Source organism: Pithys albifrons, chromosome 1 (genome assembly GCF_047495875.1).
Source record: "Pithys albifrons albifrons isolate INPA30051 chromosome 1, PitAlb_v1, whole genome shotgun sequence".
In the NCBI taxonomy this organism is placed as follows: domain Eukaryota; kingdom Metazoa; phylum Chordata; class Aves; order Passeriformes; family Thamnophilidae; genus Pithys; species Pithys albifrons.
In genome coordinates this window covers 33,718,427-33,743,387 of record NC_092458.1, presented here as the reverse complement: position 1 = coordinate 33,743,387, position 24,961 = coordinate 33,718,427, and the positions used below count along the sequence as shown (strand labels likewise).

Sequence of the window (24,961 nt, the reverse complement as noted above, 5' to 3'; positions counted from 1 at the left end):
CTGCCAGATGCCACATCCAAATTTACTATGGACAAACAAAGGCAACATCCATGCAATTTTCCTGGAGGCTGCTGCTGCCTAATGAGAACAGAGGGAGTTACCAGTAGCTTCAGAAGAAAAGTAAGCATACCAGAACAGGGACTGGTTCACAGGAACCTGGGTCTCATTTTGTTCTTTCCTCACTGAAACAGTATCAGAGAATCTGCAGTCCCAGCCTCCCTCCAGTTTCAGCTGCAGGAATTCCTACAGGATGAGACAATTACATCTGGCTTTGGTCAGGAGAACAGAAGAAGCACTCCATTGCTTCAAACCCTCACAACATGCAATGATGACAACATGGCTGCAATTGCAGTAGGCAAAATGAGAAGTAGTTACATCTTTTTTTCAGTGAGTCCAGAGAAGTGCAACCAAGCTCAAGAGGGGACTGGAGCACAAGTCTGATGAGGAGTGGTTAAGGAAGTTGGGGCTGTTTACCCTGGAAAAGAGGAAGCTCAGGGATGACCTTATCACTCTCTACCACTACCTGAAAGGAGCGTGTAGTGAGGTGAGGATTGGTCTCCTCTCCCAATTAACAAGAGACAAGGCAAGAGGAAACAGACTCAAGTTGCACCAGCAGAAGTTTAGGATTAGATACTAGGAAAAACTTCTTCACAGAAAGGGTAGTAAAGGATTGGACCAGAGAGCCCAGGGAAGTGTAGACTCACCATCCCTGAAGTGTTCAAAACACACGAGAACATGGATTCATGGTGAACATGGTGGTAATGCTAGGTTCACACTTCATCTTAAAAGGTCTTTCTCAACTCTAACAGCTCTCTGATTCTAACCCCCATCCAAAGTTCAGGGGCTGTGGTTTGCAAAAGTCAAGTCTGCAAGAGCACCAGCTCCTGCTGTGGGGCTGGGCACACAGCACAAATGACGGAACATTAAGAAACTACTCACACATTTCATTTCTCCCTATGCTGAGTTAGCAGCTCCTGTTTCAGTGGATTCTACAGTCCTAATGTTAAGCAGGAAAAATCTCTGTTCCACCCTGATAAGCATGATGAAACCTGCCAAAGCCTGCCTGCTATATCAAATGGCGACAGAATGCGCCAAGTCCATTAACTTCTGGCTGACCCACCGCATACATTTAAGGTCACACCAGTTCAGAGATGCTCATAAATGTTAAAGTAAACCAGTTAAACCTGTAAAGCAAAAGAACACCGACTTAAAACTTACTGAAGTCACGCATATACACCCACAAAATTACCTAAATAGCTGCAGCAAGATTATTCAACATACGCACATTAATGTTCTTGAGTCTGTTGAAGTGTGCAAGCTTAGGCTTCTTTAAATTCAACAAATACTGATCTAAAATCCCCACTAGTGACATAAAAAGCACCTCATATAAGCTTTTCTGATATTTAAGCTATCTTCCCTTTAAAACAGTGTGTGTGATTATCAGATGAAATTTGCTTATCTTGACCACTCAGCAAATACATCTTGTCATATTTTGGCATAACAGATTAGAAAGCACTAAACTACCAGCCCTTAAACACAGAAAAGCTTTCATGTATACACATCGAGTCACTTCCAGTCTTCTTTTACAGAAACAAAACCAAGCCTGAGCTGCAGTCATCCTGTGCAATACAGGCCTTCCAAACCCCAAGCTGCTCCTGAAGCTTTTTACTGACTGCATTGCACTTTTCCAGCCACACTGCAAACAGATCAAGAATGGCCTCACTAATGCTGTGGATACCAAGGCTCTAACCAATACAAGACTTGCTTTGGCTCAGCCACAGCACTACTTACCAACCTCATGTTCATCTGATTACCTAAAATAAAAACAGATTCCTTTCAGAAACACTGCTTTTCATAACAAATTCTTTTCTTTCTGGAGTTCATTTGTCAGAACTCATTGCTCTACTGAGCTCAGTTAATCAAACTTCATGAAACTACTTTTTTTTCATAAGGGTACTCTAAAAATTTAACTGGAAGATATTTTCTGTTTTCTTGCTGTCTATATAAACACCAGCTTGACTTAGAGCAGTAGGTATAACCTAGACATGAAATAAAAACCCATATGGAGAGGTTTTTTGCAGCATAAAGTCTAAAGTGAAAATTATCTCAGCTATCCTTTATGACCCTTACCAGCATCACTGCTTCTTATAAACTATTTTTAAAGAATTCTTAAAATAACTTTATAGAACAGGGAATTGTCTGCATGAAAGAAGAGGGAAAATAAACGAGAAGTCTTATTCTTCTTGGATCAAGAAATCTAAATGCTTCAAAAGAGGGTACCTCAAAAGCTCTGAAGTGTGCTAGAAAAACGCATTTGAGGGTTGAAGAAACATGAGCTTAGAGACAGTATTATTTTAAAAAATACACTCTGCAAGACTAATTTAGTAGCAGTTCACTATTCCTTGCGCTTAGTTACACTGGATGATAAAACTACTTAGCGATCACTTGCTCAACCATTATATTTCTATGTACAGAAGTCTAAAACAAGGAAATTAAAGAATGTTTAATGTATACATACATATATAAACATAGTGATCTCAGCTTTTGTCCATATACATATATTAACCTCAGCTTTGAGAGTTACATACATGCAAAAAAGTCAAGGGTCTTTATCTTCAGATTTTAAAGACAAATTAACTTCCTCTTATTTCTAAATATTAATATGAAATACATAAATGTAAAGTAGCAATCAAAGTTATTAACAAAACTGAAGAAACGTTATCAGAGAAGTACCTCAATCTTGGAAATAAAATATATTGCTAAAATACACAAGAGAAACAACCATGAAACCAAATCTAACTAAGCTCTTGAAAAATTGTAAAGCAGAGTAAGATGCAAAAAGCAGAGCTGACAGGCTCCCAGACAGAAAAAAAATCTTTTAGAATAAGTAGCATAGCAGTACTTTTAAAGAGTTACAGTATGGTAAAACTCAGAAGAGACAGCAAACAACATCAGTCAATTTCATAAAAAGTATAAAAAAATTAACAAGGAACAAAGAATCCCTATTTAACCAGAAGGAAGGCAGGGGATGCTAGTACCTAAAATCTAAAGAAGTAAACAGACCAGAGAATTTTCACAAATGAATTTTGCATAGACCTAAAAAGAACTATAGTTCTTCTATCCATGGAGCATTCAATCAGATCATAGATGGAACAGATCAACCTTTCATTTGAGAGACAGCAAGAAACACTGACACAGGTTTTTAACACACAATGGCAGATGAGGAACAGCAATCCCTGTGGATACCTGCACCCATATAAACCATGATACTGCAATATGTTTTAAGAGCAACATTCCGGGTACTTACTATATCCTATCAGTAGAAAATAGACCTTTGTCCCAATAGAATGGCAACATGAAGACATTGTATTTAAAAATATGATGTCTTTAGAAAAGAATATTCCCATTCCTGTTTTGTATAAACATCTTTGGATTTCTGACAAAAAGACGTACCACATGTAAGTTTATATGCAGGATGACAACCTAAGCTGGTACCCATTTCACTACTGCTCTTTCTCTGTTTGAATGAACTAATCACAGCAACTACACACAAACCTCCAACAACAGATGCAAAGAACAAAATCTAGAGGAAATGCAAGACTTGCTCTCTGTGAGCAATAAGCTGCTCTTTATTTAAGATACACTGTACTAAAGCAGTAATACTTCATACGAACAGGTATGGACTAGTCTCTGGATGTGAAAAAAAATGTGCTATAAAGCAAACACACTTCTGAATATAAGAAATTAGGATATGCACAAAATTGTAGAATAGGAAAATTTAAAAGTCTTTCGGAATGCCTAGAAATGAAATTTAAAAAAAAATTCTTCAAAATAAGTTAACTTTCATTACCTCATTGTATTTTAATACTTATTTCCAGTTGCACTTCCATGTATACCAGGCAAGTACAGTGGTATTACATAAGCTTTCTATAATTTCAAGTAATGAGTTCCTGAACACACTGGTATGTATAATCCTGTATCTTAAGGGAAGAAGGTGTGCAATAACAGAGAATGAAGGACGGTATAAAGATTTCTGGAAGACAGACAACTGACGTGTTAAAAAATAAGTAAACATAAAAAAAAACAAGCACAAAACCACTCTGCTTACCTATGAAATTCTGCATGGCAATGCCCATTAACCACCTTTGCTGAAAATACAGAATGTCTCTTAAAATCTGTCAAATATTTTAAGGACATCAGATCAGGTATTCTGTAATTATAGAAACTTGTTCTAAAAAGGGACATAAAATACTAATCATCAAGTATGCGTGCCCAAATTGAGACATAAAATATTCTTTCCCAATATCCTGAAACTTGTCTGCCATGGGAGTACTCAGAAAAAAAGTTATTACATAATAAAAGACACCTCTTCAGCTTACAAAATGGTACACAGGGCACCCAGGGAAACAAAGACTGACCCAGAGCCACAAAATGAGAGAGAGAGAGAGCAGTTCCAATCACAATTTCAATTTGTCTGCCAAAAATAATGTATAGAAAAGTCAAATTAAGAGTTCTTTATGAACAATACTTCTTTCTTTCCAACATTCACCAAACACATGGTCAGTACACATCAGGCTGCACAGACTTTAGAGAACAGTAATTGGTGAAGTGGCTGGCAAATAAGTTAAGATCCTATTGTCTCCCCACTTGCTTACTTCAAAGTTTATTCTGTGAGAAAACATTAATATCCTTTGTGTAATTAGTGCTAAACTGTCAAATCACAGAAGAAATAATGTCTCCTAATCAGTCAAGACATGGAAGATTAACGTGTTGAAGATTTTAAGTGATGGATTATTACACTGTCAGAAACAGAGTTAAAAGCTGGTCAGACCCTTAGAACTATATATGACAGTCTTGGCTTCCAAATACATCAGAGACTTGCAGCAAATAAAACTAGATTTCTAGCCAAGAATATCAACCAATTCATTGAAATATTAATATGGTCCTTTTAAATTCTGTGTGTGTATATATATATGGCACATTATTGCTATCCAATAACAAGCCCTCTTACTTTAGAAAGCAAATAGAACTGCAAAATGTTTCCTTTACAAAGATTCTACTACTTCAGCATCACCCAATAACCACCACATATTATTTTTTTAACACCTTAAAGAAATGAAGTTTTTGTTCTGAAGGCCAAAAGTTCTGTAGTACCAAGTGTCTTGCAAACAGTATAATTCACAAAGAACTGAAGAATGAATAAAAATGAGTAATTGCACATTCCACTAACCATAGAAAGAGCTGTACTTTACTCCAAAAGTAACTGAGTCATACACAAACATTATTAGTGTAGTATCTTAGAAAGTTGACACAAGCTGAAAAATTCACAGGCTACTGCATTTGGCAGAACAGATGTGGAAGGTTACAAGTATTTTCAGAGGGTCCTCCTCATAACAATAAGCACAAATATCACTAATGACACTTCCATCTGGCCAAACCCATTCAGGGTTCAGAGCCTTCTCTCACTTTCAATTAGGAAAAGCAACCATTGCCATATAACCTTCAGAAAGTGTTGACATTTACTTAGTTCATATTTGAACACTGGAGTCTCTTTTCCAGCTCCATTGTTACCATACATTTTTAAAACTACTAACAGGCATTCCCATCAGATTTTTCTTATATTCTATTTCATTTATCTTGTAAGAGTTGACTGTTATCCCTTGCTGATCTTTCCTGTGGGCACAAATGACACCAAGAGTAACAACAAACCATCAAACTCAATTTCAAGGCTCTGGAGATGGTGGTCAAAGAGTCTGGAGGCCTAGGTAGTCTTCTCCTTGATCATGCCAATTAGGGTAAATGATGAGAGAACTAGCTGGATTTAGAAAGGAAACACCAGACTGCGTCACTGGTGCTGGCAACAAGGTTTTGGGTTGGAATCCCACTTACTTATTATGAGACATGGAATCCACATTCTGAAATGGGGCATATGAGCCTTTGTCGACAGAATAGCCAATGTGGTCAAGTGAGCTTTAAACTAGGAAATGTGGGGAAGGGGAGAGGACTATGGGGCATCCTCTTGTAGCCCTACTGGGATATTGACACACTCAAACACCCCTATAAAGTTCCCATACACCAGTGCATGCAGTATGGAGAACAAGCAGGAGGAATTTGAGATCTGTGTGCAGTTGCAAGGCTTTGATCTCACTGCAATTACGAAGACATGACATGACAAGACAGATCACACAACTGGAATGTCACAGGGAAGGGCTACACACTGATTAGGGCAGACAGACCAGAAGGCGCAATGGTGGAGTTGCCTTCTATGTGAGGCAACACTAGGAATGTACTGACCTCTGTCTTGGGGTAGATAAGAGCAAGTTGAGAGCTTATCCGTATACTTTCAAGCCAAATCAACAAGAAGTGAGATTGAATTCATGAAACAGACAGCAGCTAACAAGCAAGCTCTAAGTGATGACCACGTGTTAGGCAAACAAATTACTTGGTAGAGTTGCCTTGTTAAGGCGTAGGGCTTGCCTTGCTCCAATGGCTTCAGACCTAGGGAGAGCTTAACACAGCTTGGGAAGAAGGATGCATCACAGATACACACAAAGAATGCAGAATTTATGGTCTACAAATACATCTAACAGAACTCTCAAGTTAAGGAAAAACCTAACAAACCCAGCTCAGCAACTGTGCTGAAATCAGCTCCAACTGGGTAAAAGGTTATTCGGGCAGAGGAGATCATGACAACCAATCCAACGAACCCAACAATTCAAAAAAGATTAAAAATCAGCATGTGGACTAATTAGCATGAGAAACAAATCTTCACTGAATAGAAGGTAGAATACCAATTAATAAGAGAACTATGTAACCGATAGCAAACGAAAACTAATTCCTTTGTTTGGTAAAATGCATAGTGAAAGGTTTTGATAGATGGTGTGCTTGATTATTAGAATCCCACTGAGCACCCAGGCTTGTGCAACTCTGAAATAAATAATCAGTCTCTCTCTCGAGTGTGTAATTATTGGCTTGTTGCACATCTGGTAACAAGTCTGCTTTTGGTGGATAACAAGATGACCCCACTAGTGGTCCCTTCCAACCTTAATCATTCTCTGATCTTATTGTTCCTCCTCAAAAATGTGCAGATTTGAAGCAGAGAAATAGCCCAGGGGAGAAATACCACTTCTGCCTTTTGCCATTCTTCACACAGCTATCAATGCTTGACTGAGAAATTCAACTGTAGTAACAAAAGCTGTGAGGAACCAGTTTTTCAATTTATTGTGCTCAATTAAGTGCCTCCTGAAGCTTCTGAGATCTAAATCACACACAACTTCTAAGTCCAGTTTTGGTAACAGGTTATCAGGTCTAAAAACCATTCACACAGCCCTTCACTGATAAGATTCAAGCGAAATGGTTCAGAGCACAAGGAATAAAGGGAAAAAAAACTCTCTCGAGTAATGCATCTCCTGGGCTCAAAAATGCCCTTTTTCCCTTGGATACTCTCAGGAATACAGAGATAAAACAGAGTACCCTTTCCAGAACTTCATGGTTTTGCTGACAAATAAAATGCTTCCACAAAAGCATAAGCAAACCAAAAATCAAAGTATTTTCTGCCTATTTCTAAGCTCAAATCCTGTCAAGACAGCAATCTCCTATCTAGATTACCATCTCACTGCCATAAAAGAAAGAGCTATTCAGATGGGAACAAAGTCTGCCCAAAGAAATAAAAGCAGTATCACTACCATCTAGACTTAAATCACTACACACATCCAATTAAAAACAAAAACAGAAAAACAAACCAAAAAAAAGCAAAAAAACCTAACTGGCACAATTAAATCTGAATCCTGACATTAATAATATGGCAAGAGGAGAGAAAGGAAACAGATTCAGAAGGCAGTTAATAGAAATCCCTTCCATCAATCCATTTATGGCTAATATGCAAATAAATTAACTTTTGGATTTTAATTTTTAAATCAGATCAAGGCTACATTTAGTCTCCTTAGAAAAACAATCTAATAGCTTAGTTTTGATCCCTAATGATCAAAACTTTACAAAAAATTTCAAGCTTCATTAAACAGCTGCTACTACATTGCTTTTAATATTTTGACAATTCAAATGCAGACTTAGATTAAATTTTATGAATTTAAATAACAATTAGAGTTACAGTCTCCTAATATTAAGAGAATCTAAATGCATCACAGCTTAGGAAACTCATGTTATTTAAAGGTTTTTTGCACAGAAATATCAAAAGACACATGCAATTTTTCCTATTGGGCTATTCTTCACAAAATGTGGTAACTCTTTCTTTTTTTAGAATTGAAAGGACAGAAATATATTTTCTTCAACTGCAGTCTGACTGAAACCTTGCCAATGAAAACAGGCACAATTGGATAACCCGAAAAAGAACTACTTACAAAATCAAATCACTCTCATCGGTATCTTACCTTTAAATAGGATCCATAATATTTAGTTACATATGGACTGTCACACTGGCTCAGAACTGTGATTTCTTGTTGGATGTCTTCTATTTCATCTTCTGCTTCTTCTAGGTCAATAATTTTTATTGCAACAACTTTCTGAGTCCGATTGTCAATTCCTTTAAAAACTTCGCCAAAAGAGCCCTTACCAATTTTCTCCAGTTTTGTAAACAGTTCTTCTGGATCTGCCTTCAGAGTCTGTTAAAAGCAAGAGAAAAATTACTCAGTATTTGTAGCACTAAAAGAAAAGGTGATATTTTTCAAGGCAACAAACACTTCAAATTCCACACATTCCTCTTCATTTAGCTACTTTTTTTCTGTCTCCATAATTATCACATTCTTCCTATGTCCCTTACATGCACACACTGCAAGGTTTATGCTTCTCTGTATATAGAGTACAAATTTAACACTGTCCCTGTGTCAGGGGTTTATCTTATCTAGCAACAGAAAGTGCTGCTACCTCAATTTCTTCTTCTTTGCCAATAAAGAGCACCCAGAATGAAAGATCCTTACCAAGATTTTTCTCTTAAAAGCAAATGGATCAAACACGACTACCAGCAAAAGTAAACCTTATGTCTAACCTTTTCTATTGAAATTGGTTCCTTCACAGATCCCAGGGTCCTCCTCTTTTGTGTATTTCACATGTCTCATCCTCTTAAGGATTCCACTCATTCTCTTCAGTGCACAGAGCACCATTTCCTTTTGTTTGATGTGCCAAACAATCCTCTTCAATTTTCTCCTATGAAGGATCACCTGCATGAATTGCCATGCTCCTTCCTTATCCTTTATCCCAAGGTTTTCTCAATCAGGATTTATTTATGTTTTTCTCTCAGTTATATAAACTCATTCACTTCTAAAAAACATCCTGTTCCTAGTTTCCTTGATTTGAACAGCCACATAAAAGCTCACCTAAACATGCAAATATAAGACCTGTGTGCACCACTCTGCCTATTTCGGTTTTCTCTACTGCCCTGTATTCAGCTTATTACTGATGCTCTTAGACCTTTCACTTTCAGTGCACAGATGTTAAGTTCCACAGTGCACCTTCTTAACCTAGCAGCAAGGAGCCTTTTTAGTTGACAAAAAATTTATAAATTACAACTATAGGCGGTTGGACTAGATGATCTTTAAAGGTCCTTTTCAATCCAAACTATTCTAGGATTAAACTGGAGAAGTTATAGTTAGAGGGAAGAGTGATGAAATGAAGAAAAATAGGACAGGATTATTTAGAGTCTTTTCCTTAAGAAATAAAATTAATACTTCAAAAATTTGTTACTGTTTTTTAAAGGGTGATGCTAAGTGAAAATACATCATTCATACAGAAAAAGGCTCATACAAGAAGAATTCAATAATGCCTAAAGAAGCATAAAACCACAGTCTATACTTGGCCAAACTTTGAAGAAGCATAAGGAGTGGGATGACAATTTCCAGGTTACAACTGAGAAGCACTGAGCCAACATTTTCTTTAACAATTAGGTTTGACTTATTGTCCTAGTTCAGCAGGTGGGACCAGTTTATCACTGTGTGGGTGTGACCAAAGCTGTGTATTCTACACCCTCTATTCACTTCCTATGAACTGTTAACAACGGACCATTTGCAGCAGCTGTTCAGGGCACACCCAAACCCCTCAGGGTGTAGGATGGGTGCTAGTGAAGCCTGTGAGATAGGAGCTGTGATAACTCCCCTCCGAGAAGTCATTAGCACCTCCACACCCAGCCTGAGGGGGGGGTGTCTGCTAAGGGGCCATCAACGATTCTAAAAATACCCCATGACTCACAGAGTCAGATCATCCATTACAGAACTCCCTGCTGTGGGGGAGGTACTGGGTGTTCCCACCTGGACCTGAGGGCATATAATCTTGTGATTTGAAGATCTCTTGTATCACTTGCCAGACCCAGAGGAGGATCAGAACCTTGACAGGACTGTGACCACCACTCTTGGCCAGACTGTGACTGTCATCTACACCAACAGGTTTTTCCCCTCCTTTTATTTTGGACTCAGAGGAACCATGTGGGGTTCAGCACAGGGGCTAACGAACACCATTGTGTTGTGCCCCAGGGTGCTGGGTTATACTGCTGGGTTTTGTGGATTAAAACCAATTTCTGTTTGTGTCATTGTATTTATTGTAACATTTTTATTAAATTGTAACTCTGATTTATAATCTCTCCTGAGTTGAGTTCATTTCTCCTGCTGGTTTACCTTTAAACTAGCACACCTATGAAGCATCTCCCACCTATACGTCTGCCTATTTCCACTCTAACATCCTAAAGATTACATAATTAACCTATGCAGCCATGAGAAGAAGATAGTCTGGAATGTATTTTGGTTTGCCTATAGATATCTGAATTTCACAGCTAAATTAGCTGTTTTGAGGACCAGGCAGATGGTACTGACTGAGCCTGGAGATACAAACATGATTTTATCATCACGTGGAACAAACTGGAAGTATGCCTCTACTCCTAATACTTTCAAGTAAGCTATGAGACATCATGCCTTTCAGATAATGACCCCAGGAACAGGTCACTGGTGATATCAGCCCAAAGAAAAACCACTCTAAGTGTACTGCAAGACTTCACCAGCCCAAAAAAGTTCCCCCTGCTTTACATCATATTGATCCATACTTCTATCCAATGTCAGTTTTGGGGAACAAACAGAAAGACATGGAGGTTTTCACACTTTTGCTATTAAAAGGAAGAGAGAAAAGGATCCAAATCCCTTTCACCAAAAGAAGCTTGTTCCTTCTTTAATTTCAATGGAATGAGAATTAATATTATTACACAGTATTAAGTATTACAGACATAATGTATCTCCCACTTGGCAACCAAAGGAGGGCACTTCCTGTTTTCCAGCAAGCATAGTCATGTTTCAGCTACACAGTAGCCCCTACCAACACCTCCAGGGACATAATTTGTCAGAGACCACAAAGCTACATCTAAATCATGCCATACTAGTTCTTCTCATGCCTCACAGAATGCTCTGTTGTCATATTCAAACTAGTCTTCTCTGAGGATTCTTCATGAATAAAAATAACCTTACCACCTGCATCAGATATCTTCCCTTGTGGAACATTATCAGTCTATGCTTTCATACAGCTGCGCTGGAATTTGTGATGATGTGCTGTAGAGAGCTGTGCACGCCTAACCCATCCACACAAACCTTCTAGCTCCATTCACTAGCCACAGGAATCCAACCATTACATCATTACAAAGGCATCTGGGTAAATCACAAACCAATTCCAGTCACAGCTGCCTAAAACATTCCATGTTTCACCTCCAGAGCCTAAAAAGCCACCACTACTCGAACCTGCAGTGTATTGCAGTTGTTCATATGGAGAAAAACAGAAGAGCTACCTGCCAGCAGCTCTTTGAGTTCTGTTGGCTGTATGTATTCCCCTCTTATTTTCCGTCTTCCCCTCAACCATCTATTGCAATCTTACATTAAAGCCCATTATTTCATGACACCACAATCTTCAGAGACTTGCAGAAACCTCACAGATTCATTTTTATAGTGTCAGGCTCTTGGGATTCTGATATTAGGCTGATGGTTTGATAAAACAGCTGTGAAAGAACATTAGTAATTCCAGAAAAACAAGGAAGATAACTGTTCCTGGAGGACGCAAAAAGCAGGGAGAAACTGTTTGATTTTTTTATGATCAAAAATTTGCAGCTGTTTGAAAATGCTAATTTCTCATTAATAGCTGGAATTAATAGGATTAAAGTAATTATTAATAATAGTTTCTTTCCCAAGTTCCCTGTGAAATTACCAAATAATTAAAAATAAACCCTACAAACTTTTTCTTCCCATTTCAGAACTTCTGTAAATTCATTTATTTGTCCTAAAATTTAACAGCTGCCATTCCTGAATTTTGTTCTGAGCAACAGAAGGTAGTAGTTGTTAAAAAAAACTAAACAAAACAACACACTCTTGCTCTCCAAGAAGGTCTCCATTTTCTTCTCAGAAAACCAGGTGTTTGACATGAGAACAAACCCTAAAGTACCAGCAACCTGTGTACTTGCAGAACTACCAGTTGGTTCCTCTTTAATGACCTGCTCTGTTTCAAAGATGGAGAGATCAGGCCTCCAGATACATAATGAAGTGCTTGAATTTGAAGGGACATGAGTGACCAATTCCCATTCCTCTGTTCAGGATCACATCTGGAATGGATTCTCCTCATATTTATTTCTGTTTGTTTTTATAAATACTTCCAGCAGAGCAAAACTAAACAAAGAGCTTTATAAATAGTCTCTGTACAAGACTGCATAGCGAAAATGTCTTCCATAGATCGCATCACTGCAGCTTTGCCACTTCTGCTCTTCCCAAGCTTTCACTAAGCATACAGCTTATTCCCACTAACATTAAAATAAAGGGAACTGATAGAAGAGCCTTCATGTAACTGAGCCACCAAATACTGCTAAAAAACACAGAATAGAACACCAACATCTGCTGCCAAAGGGTAATGCTGACCACCTTGATAAGGAGCTAGATCTCTATCACTAAAACATTTCCTTCCAAGTGGGACACAGAATACATAATGTGGCAAATCAAAAACAAATTCTGAAACATCCAGATAGAGTGATTCCAGAACTTTTAAATTTCCACAGACACTTGAATTAGTTTGGTTTTTATTTCAAATAGTTTTTCACACTTCTGAATACAAGCTGCAAACACCCTATCTCAACCTCCAGCTTGTTCAGCCATGCAGAACAAAGTCCTTTTCACCATAAGCAAAGCCACCATTCATCCAATAATTTGAGTAATCTCTCTGTACTTGTACAACATTGGATTCATTACTTTTGACCTTAATCAGCCAGAAAAACATACTGCATTTAAAATTAACTCTTCTCAGTACCTAACAACACTGTTGACCACTTCTGCAGAATAAAAATAGTGCAGTACATTCTCAGATCCTATTTGTTCATTTTGGCCTCACGGCTTAAACTCAGCTGCAACCAACAAAACCAAATCAGCTCTTCCTAATTCTCTGCATTTCCAACTAATGAGCCCACAGCAATAGGAAAGGGTCTTTGTAATAATTCATACTTTTGACAAGCTGCACTTCATGGTATTTTGTTCAGTAATTCCAGTCCTCAAGGTTGTGTTCAGTAATGCCCTCTCAAGTGTAACAGGAGCCTTAAAATGTTGTACCATCAGCAATTTTAATCAGCATGCATCGCCTTTTTCTATGCTAAGGTCACTTTTCAGTCAGCAACTGTTGAAAACAATCGTGGAGAAACCTGCATTATCACCCACTCTGACACCACCTCTGAAGCAAACTCCTCATAGTCAGGACTATATAACCCTTGCAAAGTATTTATTTTTTTGAATCCTTAATTCTCATCTGCACTAACTGCCCCTTATAGCTCAACAGAAAACATTACTGAAATTCAAACTAGTTAGATCAAACTTTATCTGTACCCATTCTGACCTAAGATACAGCTTTAACTGAGTATTTTTCTGCATCTTATTCCAGTTCTTATTTCTAACCTCCTTTTATGGAGAGTTATTCATCCAGTTACTGTAGGAAAGAGTTAAAAAATATTTTTCTCTTTAAGTTGCAAGAATTATAAGGCATCTCCATATTCAGGTTCTCAAGCTTATTTGTGCAACTGATTTGACTTGCAGATCTGTAACTTCTCTATGCTGGGTCATTTGAAATATATAATCAATTTTTAGCACCTCATTTTGTATACTTTTCATTTCATCAAATCCACTTCCAATTAGTCAGTTCAATCCTCATTCCCTATCAAGACTTAGCCCAAAATACCCTCATCTGAAGAGATTCAGAGAATTCTGGGGATTGCTTTAGCTTTGAAAAGAGAAGCCTGGGGGGTTGGAAACCTTATTGTGTGTGAACACCTGATGGAAAGGACAAAAGAACACAAAGCCAGACTCTTCTCAGTGGTGTCCAGTGGAAGGACAAGATGGAATGGGCAGAATCTGAGTTACAGGAAATTTCATTGAAACTCACAAAGACAAAAGGTAAAAAAAACACAAAGAAAAAAATCTAATCTTTCTTACTGTAAGTAAAATCCAGTGCTGGAATAGGGTGCCCAAGCAGGTGGTTGATCCTTTGAGATACTCAAAACTAGGCTGGATGTGGTCCTGAGCAACCTGCTGACTCTACTTTGAGCAGGAGGTGGACTAGATGTGCTCCAGAGACCCCTTGCAATCTCAGCCATTCTGTGACACACTAGGACCTATCACACCAAGAATGAGTTTTGTTGATAAATTTACTGCACAAATACAAAATTTCTTTTGATATGAGACACCATTGCTGTGCATCATTTCTTTATTTTAAATTTATTCTCTGGTCAAACCAGAGAACAAATCTAGCAGACAAGTTCATACAGCCAATTTTTCCAAGTACACAGAGAGCTTCAAGGCCAGTCAAAGTAAATAGCTGGTACAGTTGATGTCATCTTTCTTCACACAGCTCCTCATTTCAGAAGCAGCACTGCAAAGGTTTTTCTATAACACTACCTGCAATCTTTCAAAAATTATCTAAAGCCTTATTCACCTCATCACAGACCAGTAAGAAGCAGCTTTTCTTTGATACCCACAGAATTAGCTGCACAAACGGCAGTAGTGGAGTCACCTGGTAAATTTGGGTAAAAGGCACAAGTTCAAACCATGCAGCCCTCCCATAAACTTGGCTATTAAAGCAGGGGACAGGGAATAAACAAACACACAATCAAAAAAACCTAAAACAAACAAAAAACGCAGACTCCAACCAAACAAAAAAAGAACACAAAACACACACACACACACACACACACACAACCCCCCAACAAAATAAACACCAGCTCTCCAGAACACTCACATAAGATTGTTTTACGTCTAGGAAAAACTACTTCCAGGAAGCAGAAGCCTCAAACTTTGCTTCACAGCACTTTAGCTTTCTCTGAAGCTCACAAGTTTTTGTTTTCAGTAATACATATACCCCATATATGAATTACTGATACAACATGCAAAATTATTTCTTGTAGTTGGTGTGAAACTGAAATAAAACAAAGGTAATATGCAAAAAATAAATTGCTCAGCTTTACTGCATAGTATCAAGCCCTACCTGTACTTCCAAAGACCAGCTAACTAACCCAGAGAGACAATATATAATCAAGTATTTGGATTTATAGTCTGGGACTTCTATCTAAAGAAGGGAAAAAAGACATTTTTAAGAAACCTTAAAACTGGAACCAAATCTGAGCTGTCTCTCAGTTTCATCTATCAATAATAAAAAAGAATCAGCTGAACAAGCATAGCCATTTTATAGTTATGAACATTATGAATATTATCGTGACTAGCAAGAACTGAGTTTTATTTTCTTTTAAGAACACTAATCAGAAAAACATTGAATGAAAGGTACAAAGACTAGAATGAAAGCACTCATCCATAATAATTAGGTGCAAAATTAAGATCCAGTTGTTTCACTGAGAATTTGTCAATTATCAAAAATATCACGTGATTGTTCTTTTTTTTCTTCACACACATTCCATATTTTTCATTTTCCATCTCCAATAATAAATTATTCAATTCAAACACACACTACCATAAGCTTTTTCTGGGAAAAATTAAAAGCACCAAAAATAAGGACAATTAGCAAGAGTAATGCAATAATAAATAGGAACAATTGCAATCAATTCTGTGGGTTGCAACAGAGGGGAGGAAAAGCAAAGAAAAAAGCTGTAAAACTTGGCATCTCAAACACTTTACATGTCACAAACCGATGAGGGTAAGAACATCCAGATACATCACTACAGCTTGACACATTTGTGACACAGTTCAACTCCCTTGTTCTGGTTTCTGCCTAGACTGAAACAGGTGTTAAGCATGTTTCCAACAAGAATAAAAAAGTTGCCTAAAGTTAGCCTATCATTAAAGTATTCCTCAACCCTAGTATAATTCCCTTTCCACTTATTTTCAAGAAAGATGCATTTAGTTGAGATTCACAATACAAAACATTCAGTTCTTTATTAATAGTACAGATATCCAAAGCATGCTTCCAAAATTCCCAGTTAACCAGTACCATTTTCTGAGTGCAATGTCCCTTGTACAAATCACTCTGAAATTTTCTGGCATTTTTCATTCAGGTTTTCATTTAGAAAGCTGCTTAGTATACAGTCTTAAGAGTTTAATACCAAAATTACTAAGTACCTAACCACAGGCTGCTTTTCACAAGCATTCAGAAAGAATAAATTCCAATTAAATAGGCTGAGTTTCTGAAGTTTTCAGTTTTGTTTGTTTTTAGTGTAACTTCACTAAAAATTTTCATAACCTTCAATTCACTTCCTCCCTTCCATCCATTACACATTTAAACCATAAATTACTGCAATAGAAAAATCTCGCCATGCCTTGAGCGCACAATGGAAACAACACACAAGTATCAGCAGCAGCCAGAGCATAGCAGTGAAACACAAAATGTATTTTAGACACCAAGAAAACGACAGCTAAGGAAAAAAGTCCCAAAACCCAGTTTTAGAATATTGTCTCACTTGTTTCCACTTGCCGAAAAAGCTAAAACACTGTAAAAAAAAAATCACTCTTAATTAGCTAAGCTATTGATAAAAAGAAAAGTAAAGTAGCAGCACTTGGTGGAAATCTGTATCATTATGACAAATGGCTGAATAAATAATGGAAATAGAGGCAATTAGGAAGTCATGTTGCATTAATACTATTAGAGGAAAAGAAGGAATATAATGAGGTTTAGGTTCTACAGCAATCACATAATAGTAGGGGCAACTCTTCTTGCATCCATTCTACCTGACAGAAAACCCAAAAGTACAAAGCTGCCAAGCAGAGCAACTAAGAATACAATAGGGGAGTACAAGTATTCCCAAAATTCTTCTGATTAAGCCTCAATTTCTATGAGATACACTGCAGAAGGGCTCTTAATTCTATACTATTGTAGAATCAACACAGTCTGATGTTTGTGCACCCTAAACATTTATTACTCTCAGATCCATTCTTGTCCACTAAGAGGGAACAATTCCATGCACAAATACTCCCAATAAACAAAGTAACTTTTGGCTTATGAAAGCCATTTCACTAAAAAAGAATGTCTATTCAAAAGTAAACTACATTTATCTCACTTTTGGAACTATACATCCTGAACATGTATCCAGGAGTTTCATTTCAGGTAATAATATTAAAGCTTAGAGCAAGCTTGTGAAAAACAATCACAGGTTTTACTAGTATCAACTAACTTGTGATCACCTGATACTGATCATGGGTCTAGACTCAATTAGGCATAAAACACATCAGCTTAAGTGAATTAGTAATTTTGGCAAGATGAAGTTGTCCCATTCACAACATTCTCTGTAAAAAAAAAAAAAAAAGAATATTCTAATACAGAAGCCGAAGACTACCATTAAAACAAACAAAAAACTTCTCTGTACCAGAAAAGAGAATAATTTTAGGACTGTGCTCACATAGGATAGAGCAATTTTCTCTTAAGGAATTTCTCACTCTGCATTTCAAGTCCAGTACACAGAAGAGATGCTTCCTATGTACCATCCCTTAATTCTCAGGTGCATACACACATATGGAAACGTACACAGATTAACAAAGAGTTTACAAGTCAAACAAGTTTTGAATATATGGCTGCATCCACACAAATGGCCACACAGAACACCCCCTAATTAAATAATACTCCACAAATGCAAGCATGTCCATCACCACAAAAGCAATACGCTGATCAAATTCAATCATAGAATAAAAGGTTGGAAGAGACCTCAAGGAATATCTGGTCCAACCTTTCTCAGCAAAAGCACAGTTTAGACAAGATGGCCCAGCACCCTGTCCAGGCAAGTCTAAAAATCTGAGTCCAACACTGGGGAATCCACCGTTTCCCCAAGAAAATGATTCCAATGTCTGATTGCCCTAATTGTGAAAAATTTTCCTCATGTACAATCAGAATCTCCCCAGAGGTAACTTGTACCCATTACTCCTCATCATTCCACATAATTTTTTATAAAAAGGACATGCCTATATTTTCTGTAGCCACTTCTTAAATACTGGAACACAGTGATGAGGTTTCCCCTAAGCATTCCTTTCTCAAGGCTGAACAAATCCAGCTCTCTCGGCCTTTTCCCATGTGACAGGCTTCACAGTCCTCTGATCATCTTTGTGGCCCTTCTCTGGACCCTCTCCAGCCTATCTTTAATATAGCAGGGACCAAATTACTATAGGATGGATACAGTATTTCACCTTACTACTAATTTATATGGATGTTTTGCTGACAGTGTTTGGTATATCCCCTACTCCCCTTCCCACCCCACTCCCCAAGAAAGGGAGCGTAAGAAGAATTTAAGCAAATTTTTAAAAAGCAGCCAAGATACATACTTCCACTTTCTACTTCAGAACACAAAAGATGCCATTATGCAAAAGCTGACATCAGAGCCTTGTACACCACTCATAACACAAGGCCCAATATTTAAATGTCTTCACTACATCAGTAGTCTTTTGTCTCTCTGGGGAACAAAGATGACAGCTGACTAAGAGGGTATCTTACTCAAACATGGAACTGGTACATGACACTTGCCCTAGTGCATGACCAGCCTGACTGGTCTCTAAGGACACCTGAAAGACACAGTTGCCAGGGGAAATTGAAGCTGGATATCAGAAAAAAATTCTTTACAGCAAGAGTAATCAGGCATTGGAATGGCCTGCCCAGAGAGGGGGGGGATTCACTATCCCTGGAAGTTTTTAAATTGAGACTGGACATGGCGATGAGTGCCATGATCTAGTAAATGGACTGGAGTTGGACCGAGGGTTGGACTTGATGATCTCGGAGGTCTTTTCCAGCCCAATCGATTCTATGATTCTATGATTCTATAAGCAGTAGCTATTTACCTATTCTGGAAGGCCACATGATGGAAATATGTTTTCCTGCTCAGAGACTGTTGACACTAATGAGACAGAAAGTTGAACACTGACATTGGTCACGCAGTAACTGACAAGGATGACCAAACATCTTGGATGTGACTGGTACCAGAGCAAGGAACCAAAACAGATTCTGTAAGCTCAGACTTTATAAGTACTTTTCCTTACCTCCTCTGACTCTGTATAAACACCACACCATACCTCCATATAAACATTTTTAAAATTGAACAGAGTTCTGGAAAGCTTCAGCGATTCATGAAGTGATAAAGTCAAAATGAAAAAAACAACAGGCTGGATACCTCAAAATGTTCCCCAAAGACACAGCAGTCTATACCTTGCCATCAATTATCAGTTATTTTCCAACTAAAGGAAAAGTACCTGCAAAGGCAACAGAAAGAACAAAGAGACTTAAAGACTGAGAAAACAGAACTGCAGTCATTTTACCATACAGTCTTGAGTTTAACAAGGATTTAACAACGTTATCCAAACTGAAGCTTCCCCCTGCAACAGTGGCTTCCTAGGAAGTTAGAGGAAACCCTCTCTCACTACTCCACACATGCTTAATAGCAAGATTTTGGGCATATTTGTGGAAAAGCTTAGCATCCACACATCCAGTAGAAATTGCTATATATGACTTCTCAGTATCATTAGTTTCACAGTCAGTAAGAGTGGACTTCTCTCAAACAGCTCCACGTATCTATTGCATAGACCTGGAACCGCCTTTTGCTACAGAGTGAGAAGTCACACCCTTCATTTTCACAAGTTAGAACTCTTCTGTCCTGGAACCCACGCATGGAGCTTGTAATATGCCACAGAACCATGATAATTTATCCTCAGAATGTTTTATAACTGATTAGACAAGACCACAACAGTCCAAGGATCTGCCAAATATTTAAGTGTTCTAAGTTACTGCAAAATATTTATCAAACTATAATTGTAACAGTAACAGCAAGAACAAACTTTAAAAAAACCCCAACAAAACAAATTTAGAAAAACTCATCTCCAAAACTATCCTCCTCCCCCAGAAGCTGCAAATGGAAAGCAGCAGAAGCTATGTGGCCTTTCCACTGACTTTGATTTAGCAACCTAATATTTTGCAATTACCAAACACAGAACTCACACAGGAACTAGTTGAAACAGTTTATTGTAAAAGGAGAACGAGTTATAACAAGGAGGACAGTAATACCTACAGTGCGGAAGTACAAAAGAACAGCCATGCCAAATCAGAACAAAGGATCCTCCAGGCCAGAACACTTCCACAGCAGTCAAAAGTGAACATCTTGAGAACAGTGCAAAAACAGACAAGTATATAGCCAAATATTTCCCAAAACACTCTTCCAGGCTCCAGCAAACTGACACTTCAGCCACTTTCTGAGCCAGAAATGGTGCCTTTACACTTAACAATCTTTCTTTTTCTGTTCATTTGTCAAGTTCCCACTTAAATTTAGTTAAACTTTTAACATTTCTTGAAGCAAGACAGCTTGAATGTCAATGCTTGTTTACATTTTGCATGAAGAACCTGTAGCTCTTGTACTGAAAATACAATGAAGAATGAATAAAAATAACTTATTGCATCAACACTGTTATCGCTACCAAAAAAACTGAAAGGGAGGAAGATAAAAAAAGGGTTTTATCACACAGAAGAGGATTGTCTTAAAGATGACGGAATTTCAAAAGCACCCCAGGAATTTATTATCATAATTTTACAAACACAGTACTTGATTATTTAAAATATACTTTCCATAAAGAAGATATAGAAGCTTACCACAGACTTGAAATGCAGGCCAATCTGAAAATCAAGGTCATACACACTTACTCCAAGCCAGCCTTGCAGGAATCCCACACATTTACAGACAAACAAGCACTCTCCCCAGGCCACTTTATAGAAACCATGAAGAAGAAAGACAACATATCCTCAGTTTAGTAATGATGCAGCTTCGCACTGTACACTCAAATTTCATACCCACACAATGCCTTTAAATCAATGACAGTAGAAACTTTGAGTTCAAACTTAACCTGCACACCTAAAAATTTAGGTCAAAACCCAACTCTGTTTTTATTCAGGTTACAACATGCCCACTTTGCAGCAGACAGCAAATCTCAGGTTTTGACAACCTTCCAGCACCATCCTACATTTCCTCCACAGTTTTTCATTCCTTTGGATCACTCTCTACCCACTCACTTTTTATGCATCACTCTTCAAACATCGATCAGATGTCTTGTTCAGAGAGAAAGATATTAATCCTTCATTTCTCTGCTCTATTTACACATCACTGTGCTCAAACCAAACAGCATTAATAAAGCATTGTCCCTCCAAGTGGTATTTTGAGGGCCAAGAAGTTACTCTGTCCACACCAGCATACTGACTCCTCTCTTGTCTAATTACAGCAAAGAGTGTCAGAGAAAGCTCCATAACTTGCCGCTGACACTGCTTACAGGGTTTGTTGCAGAAGCTGGTAGGTGGGGAGAAGGTATCACACTACAGAAAAAGAAAAGATAGTCCCGTGATTTAGGCAATTTAATTATAACTCAGAGAACTAAGCTCTACTCCTCTCTCTTCTACATAATCAAAAGTCCCAAACCATAACCTTTGTCTTATTTAAATAGATGTCACACATTGTATATATTTTACTCTTCGAACATTTATCTGCAAGTGAAATCAAAGATAATCGTGTACTTAAAACAGATCATCATAAAACTGCTATATATTCTGACAGAATGAAAATGGATATAAACACCTCCAACTGGGTGCAGAGAAACAGCGAGCAGTACTCGCATTGCTGACAGACTTTATGCCTCTACCTATCAGCAGCTCTCTTTGTATTTGGGTCTGGGGGTTTTTTCACTGTTAAAAGTTCACACTTGAGAAACTCTCATAATACTACAATAAAAAATGAGAAAAATAACACTGTCCTGAATAAAAAGAGATTTGAAGTAAACTCCCAAATTATGTGCACTAACAAGAATCCCGAATATCTACTGTTTAATACAGCCAACAGTACTACAAACTAAACGACAAATCAAGGCAGTAAAACACACAGGTCCTTAGAATTATGCAGTGACTCACATCAGCAGTCACGTATAATGATGGAATAATCTTCATTCTCTCACTTCTGAGCAGCTACAAATCTGACTTTTTCATTCTAAAATATTACAGATTCTGTTCCAAAGCAAAAAGTTGTCTTGGTTCTCACAAGTCTCAAATGCATAAAAAAACATCCACCAGTATTAAACAAACTGTAGCCAAATCAAGATACCCTTATTTCTCTATTTCTGGCAATTTGCAAACTGCTCATATTTGGAAGGTGAACACTCAACAGCAGAACCTACAGAGCAATAAATTAATCAGGTCACAGTGTGGGCCTAGGTACTCTATATGGCATCCAGTACTATGCCTGAGCAATAAATCATGCTCTGCCTAAGCATGTCACATTTTAAATTCAAATCCTTGGGTTATGCAAAGAAAAGAGATGCATGACTTAGAATCTCGACTCAGGGAAAAACAAACCAAATCAATACTTACACCAAATGATGCACGAAAACTTCAAATCCAGGAGATAAACTGAGAAAAACTCTTACATGTCATTCATAAGTTGTTCTTTTGGAGGTTAGGGCAGTAAAGTTTCTAACCAGATGTGGGAAACATTAAAATAACATCACACAGATACCAATGACCTTAAATTTTTCTGGCAGCAGTTTCCATTTAAACTAAGAAAAACGGGGCAGGGAGGGGGGAAGCTCGCTCAGTCAGCAGAAAAACACACCAGTTGTTTAAAAAATATAGTTACGACACGGAACCAGCAGATTCCATCATAAAACAAGAGCAGCTAACCAACTCCTGGAGTCCAACAGAGGAGCCGAACACCATTTCGGAGCTCCCAGCTCAGCCGGCAGCAGAGATGGGCACTGCAGCAGGCGCTGAAGGTCAACATTCCCAGGCCCTGCTCTCCCGCACCGGCTCTGCGTGTGCTTCCCCCATTCACCGCACAACAACGGGGCTGCAAATCGCTCACCGAGCCGTGTTCGCTTCAGGAATCAAAGCACCGAGGAGAACTCCGGGCTAGGGGGAAGGGGACGCACACCACGCTGCGCTCTCCGCAACACAGAGGCTGCTGAGCACAGGGATGGAGGGGGGGAGGCGGGCAGGGACCCACAGGGCGAGAGACCTCGCCGGGCATCACGCCAAGCGCTGACAGCACGTTTCGTCTCCATCCCGCTCCTCTGCCCGCAGCGCAGCCCCCAGGGCCGAGCCACATCCAAGAGGCGCTGTCTCCCCCCGCCCTGTCCCCCACCGCTCCGAACAGCCGCTCGCATCCATCCCTGCCGGGCTGCGTGCCCGTGCCTGCCCCTGGCGCGGGTCCTCCCTCACCTGCATCCCCGGCAGCCCCGGCTGCACGGGCGAGTGAGCCATGGCGGCGGCGGGCAGGGAGCCGGGTCTCCTCAGGCGGCCCCAGGGCACAGGGCTGAGCTCATCCCCACGCTCTCTCACACACACAGCGCCGCCGACGTCCTCCTCCTCCTTCTGGCCCTTCCCCCGGGCGAGCGGCGCCTGTGCGCCAGCGGTGGGAAAGAAAGGCGCAGTCCCGAGCCTGGGCTCTCCAGGCCCCCGTCACGGATGCAACGGTGGCGGCAGCTTCCTCATCCCTCCTCCTCCTCTTTTCCCTCCTCCTCCGGGCCGTGCCGGCGACACGATGACAAACCTGAGGCGGGCGGAGGAGGAGGAGGAGCGCCAGTGGCGGTGCCGCCTCCTGCCCCCGGGTACCTGCCCGCGCCATCCCGCCCGGAGCGCCGCCCTGTCCCCCGCCCGCGGGATGCCAGAAACCCTACACGCACTCCGCAATGTCCCTGTCCTGCCTCCCCTCCTCCAAGGAAGGTCACGGTATCGCGTCCCTCCGCGGAGCTCTGTGCTTTCAGGAAGCGCTGGGCTGCCTGGCAGAAGTTGCCAAAGCGCCGAACCAAAATGACAGGAGATCCCAAAGAGAAGCGAAGCGGATCAGCACTCGGTACTCCCCCATACAACAGCAGCCCTGGACACGCAGACCCGCTGGGAAACTGACAGTGTTCTGTTCCCCGCCTTTATTACAGCTAAAATTCAAGGGTTCCATCACACGGTTTCCGATGTGCCACGGAACGCCCCACGATTCTCTCCTTGTTTCCCCCGCCCCCGCGAAAAGCCAGGGAGTGTCATGAATGTTAAAATCATTGCAACCCGCCAGCCTGGGAGTCTGGGGGCCCTGGCACAGTGAGCATCACTGTCCTTTCAACTGGTTGTAAAACTGTCCTTTCAACTGATCGTAAAACATGAGGTGAGCGTCCACTGCAGCATGAATTCCTTTCACTACGTAATTCACTAGAGTTCATACAAATGTCTTAGCTGTGAGAAACACTTTAAAATGCAAAATGCTCTTACTGAAAAGCAATCAGAACTCCCAGTGAAGTTTTCCTGTAGTTATGATATTCTTTGTTGTCTAATGTGGCTAAATTAATGCTACACAGTTTTGTTGTAGACACTGGTAGACATAGAAATGTTCCTAAGATTCCTATCCTTCAGTATAAATAAAATTAAAATAAAATTAGCTAACAGCTTTATACAGGCAAGTATGTGTGTGCACACACATACACACATTGTTTGTTTTCCTGAGAAAGCAGAATAAATACACCAG

General features: G+C 39.3%; 1 protein-coding gene across 2 annotated transcripts in view; it reads right to left on the bottom strand.

Moving 5' to 3' along the window:
• STK24 (serine/threonine kinase 24) overlaps positions 1-24,008 on the bottom strand; it is a 56,902-nt gene extending 32,894 nt beyond the window's left edge. The window contains exons 1-2 of one of the 2 annotated variants that reach the window (XM_071549166.1): positions 23,668-24,008; positions 8,388-8,618 (exon numbers count right to left, since the gene is read on the bottom strand). In XM_071549166.1, the coding sequence (XP_071405267.1) occupies positions 8,388-8,618; positions 23,668-23,709 (273 nt within the window). In that variant the 5' untranslated portion in view covers positions 23,710-24,008. Of the gene's footprint in view, positions 1-8,387; positions 8,619-21,063; positions 21,171-23,667 lie in introns of those variants that run through there. The other variant, XM_071549187.1, reaches the window with a different exon arrangement.
• Between the last annotated feature and the right edge of the window lie 953 nt (positions 24,009-24,961).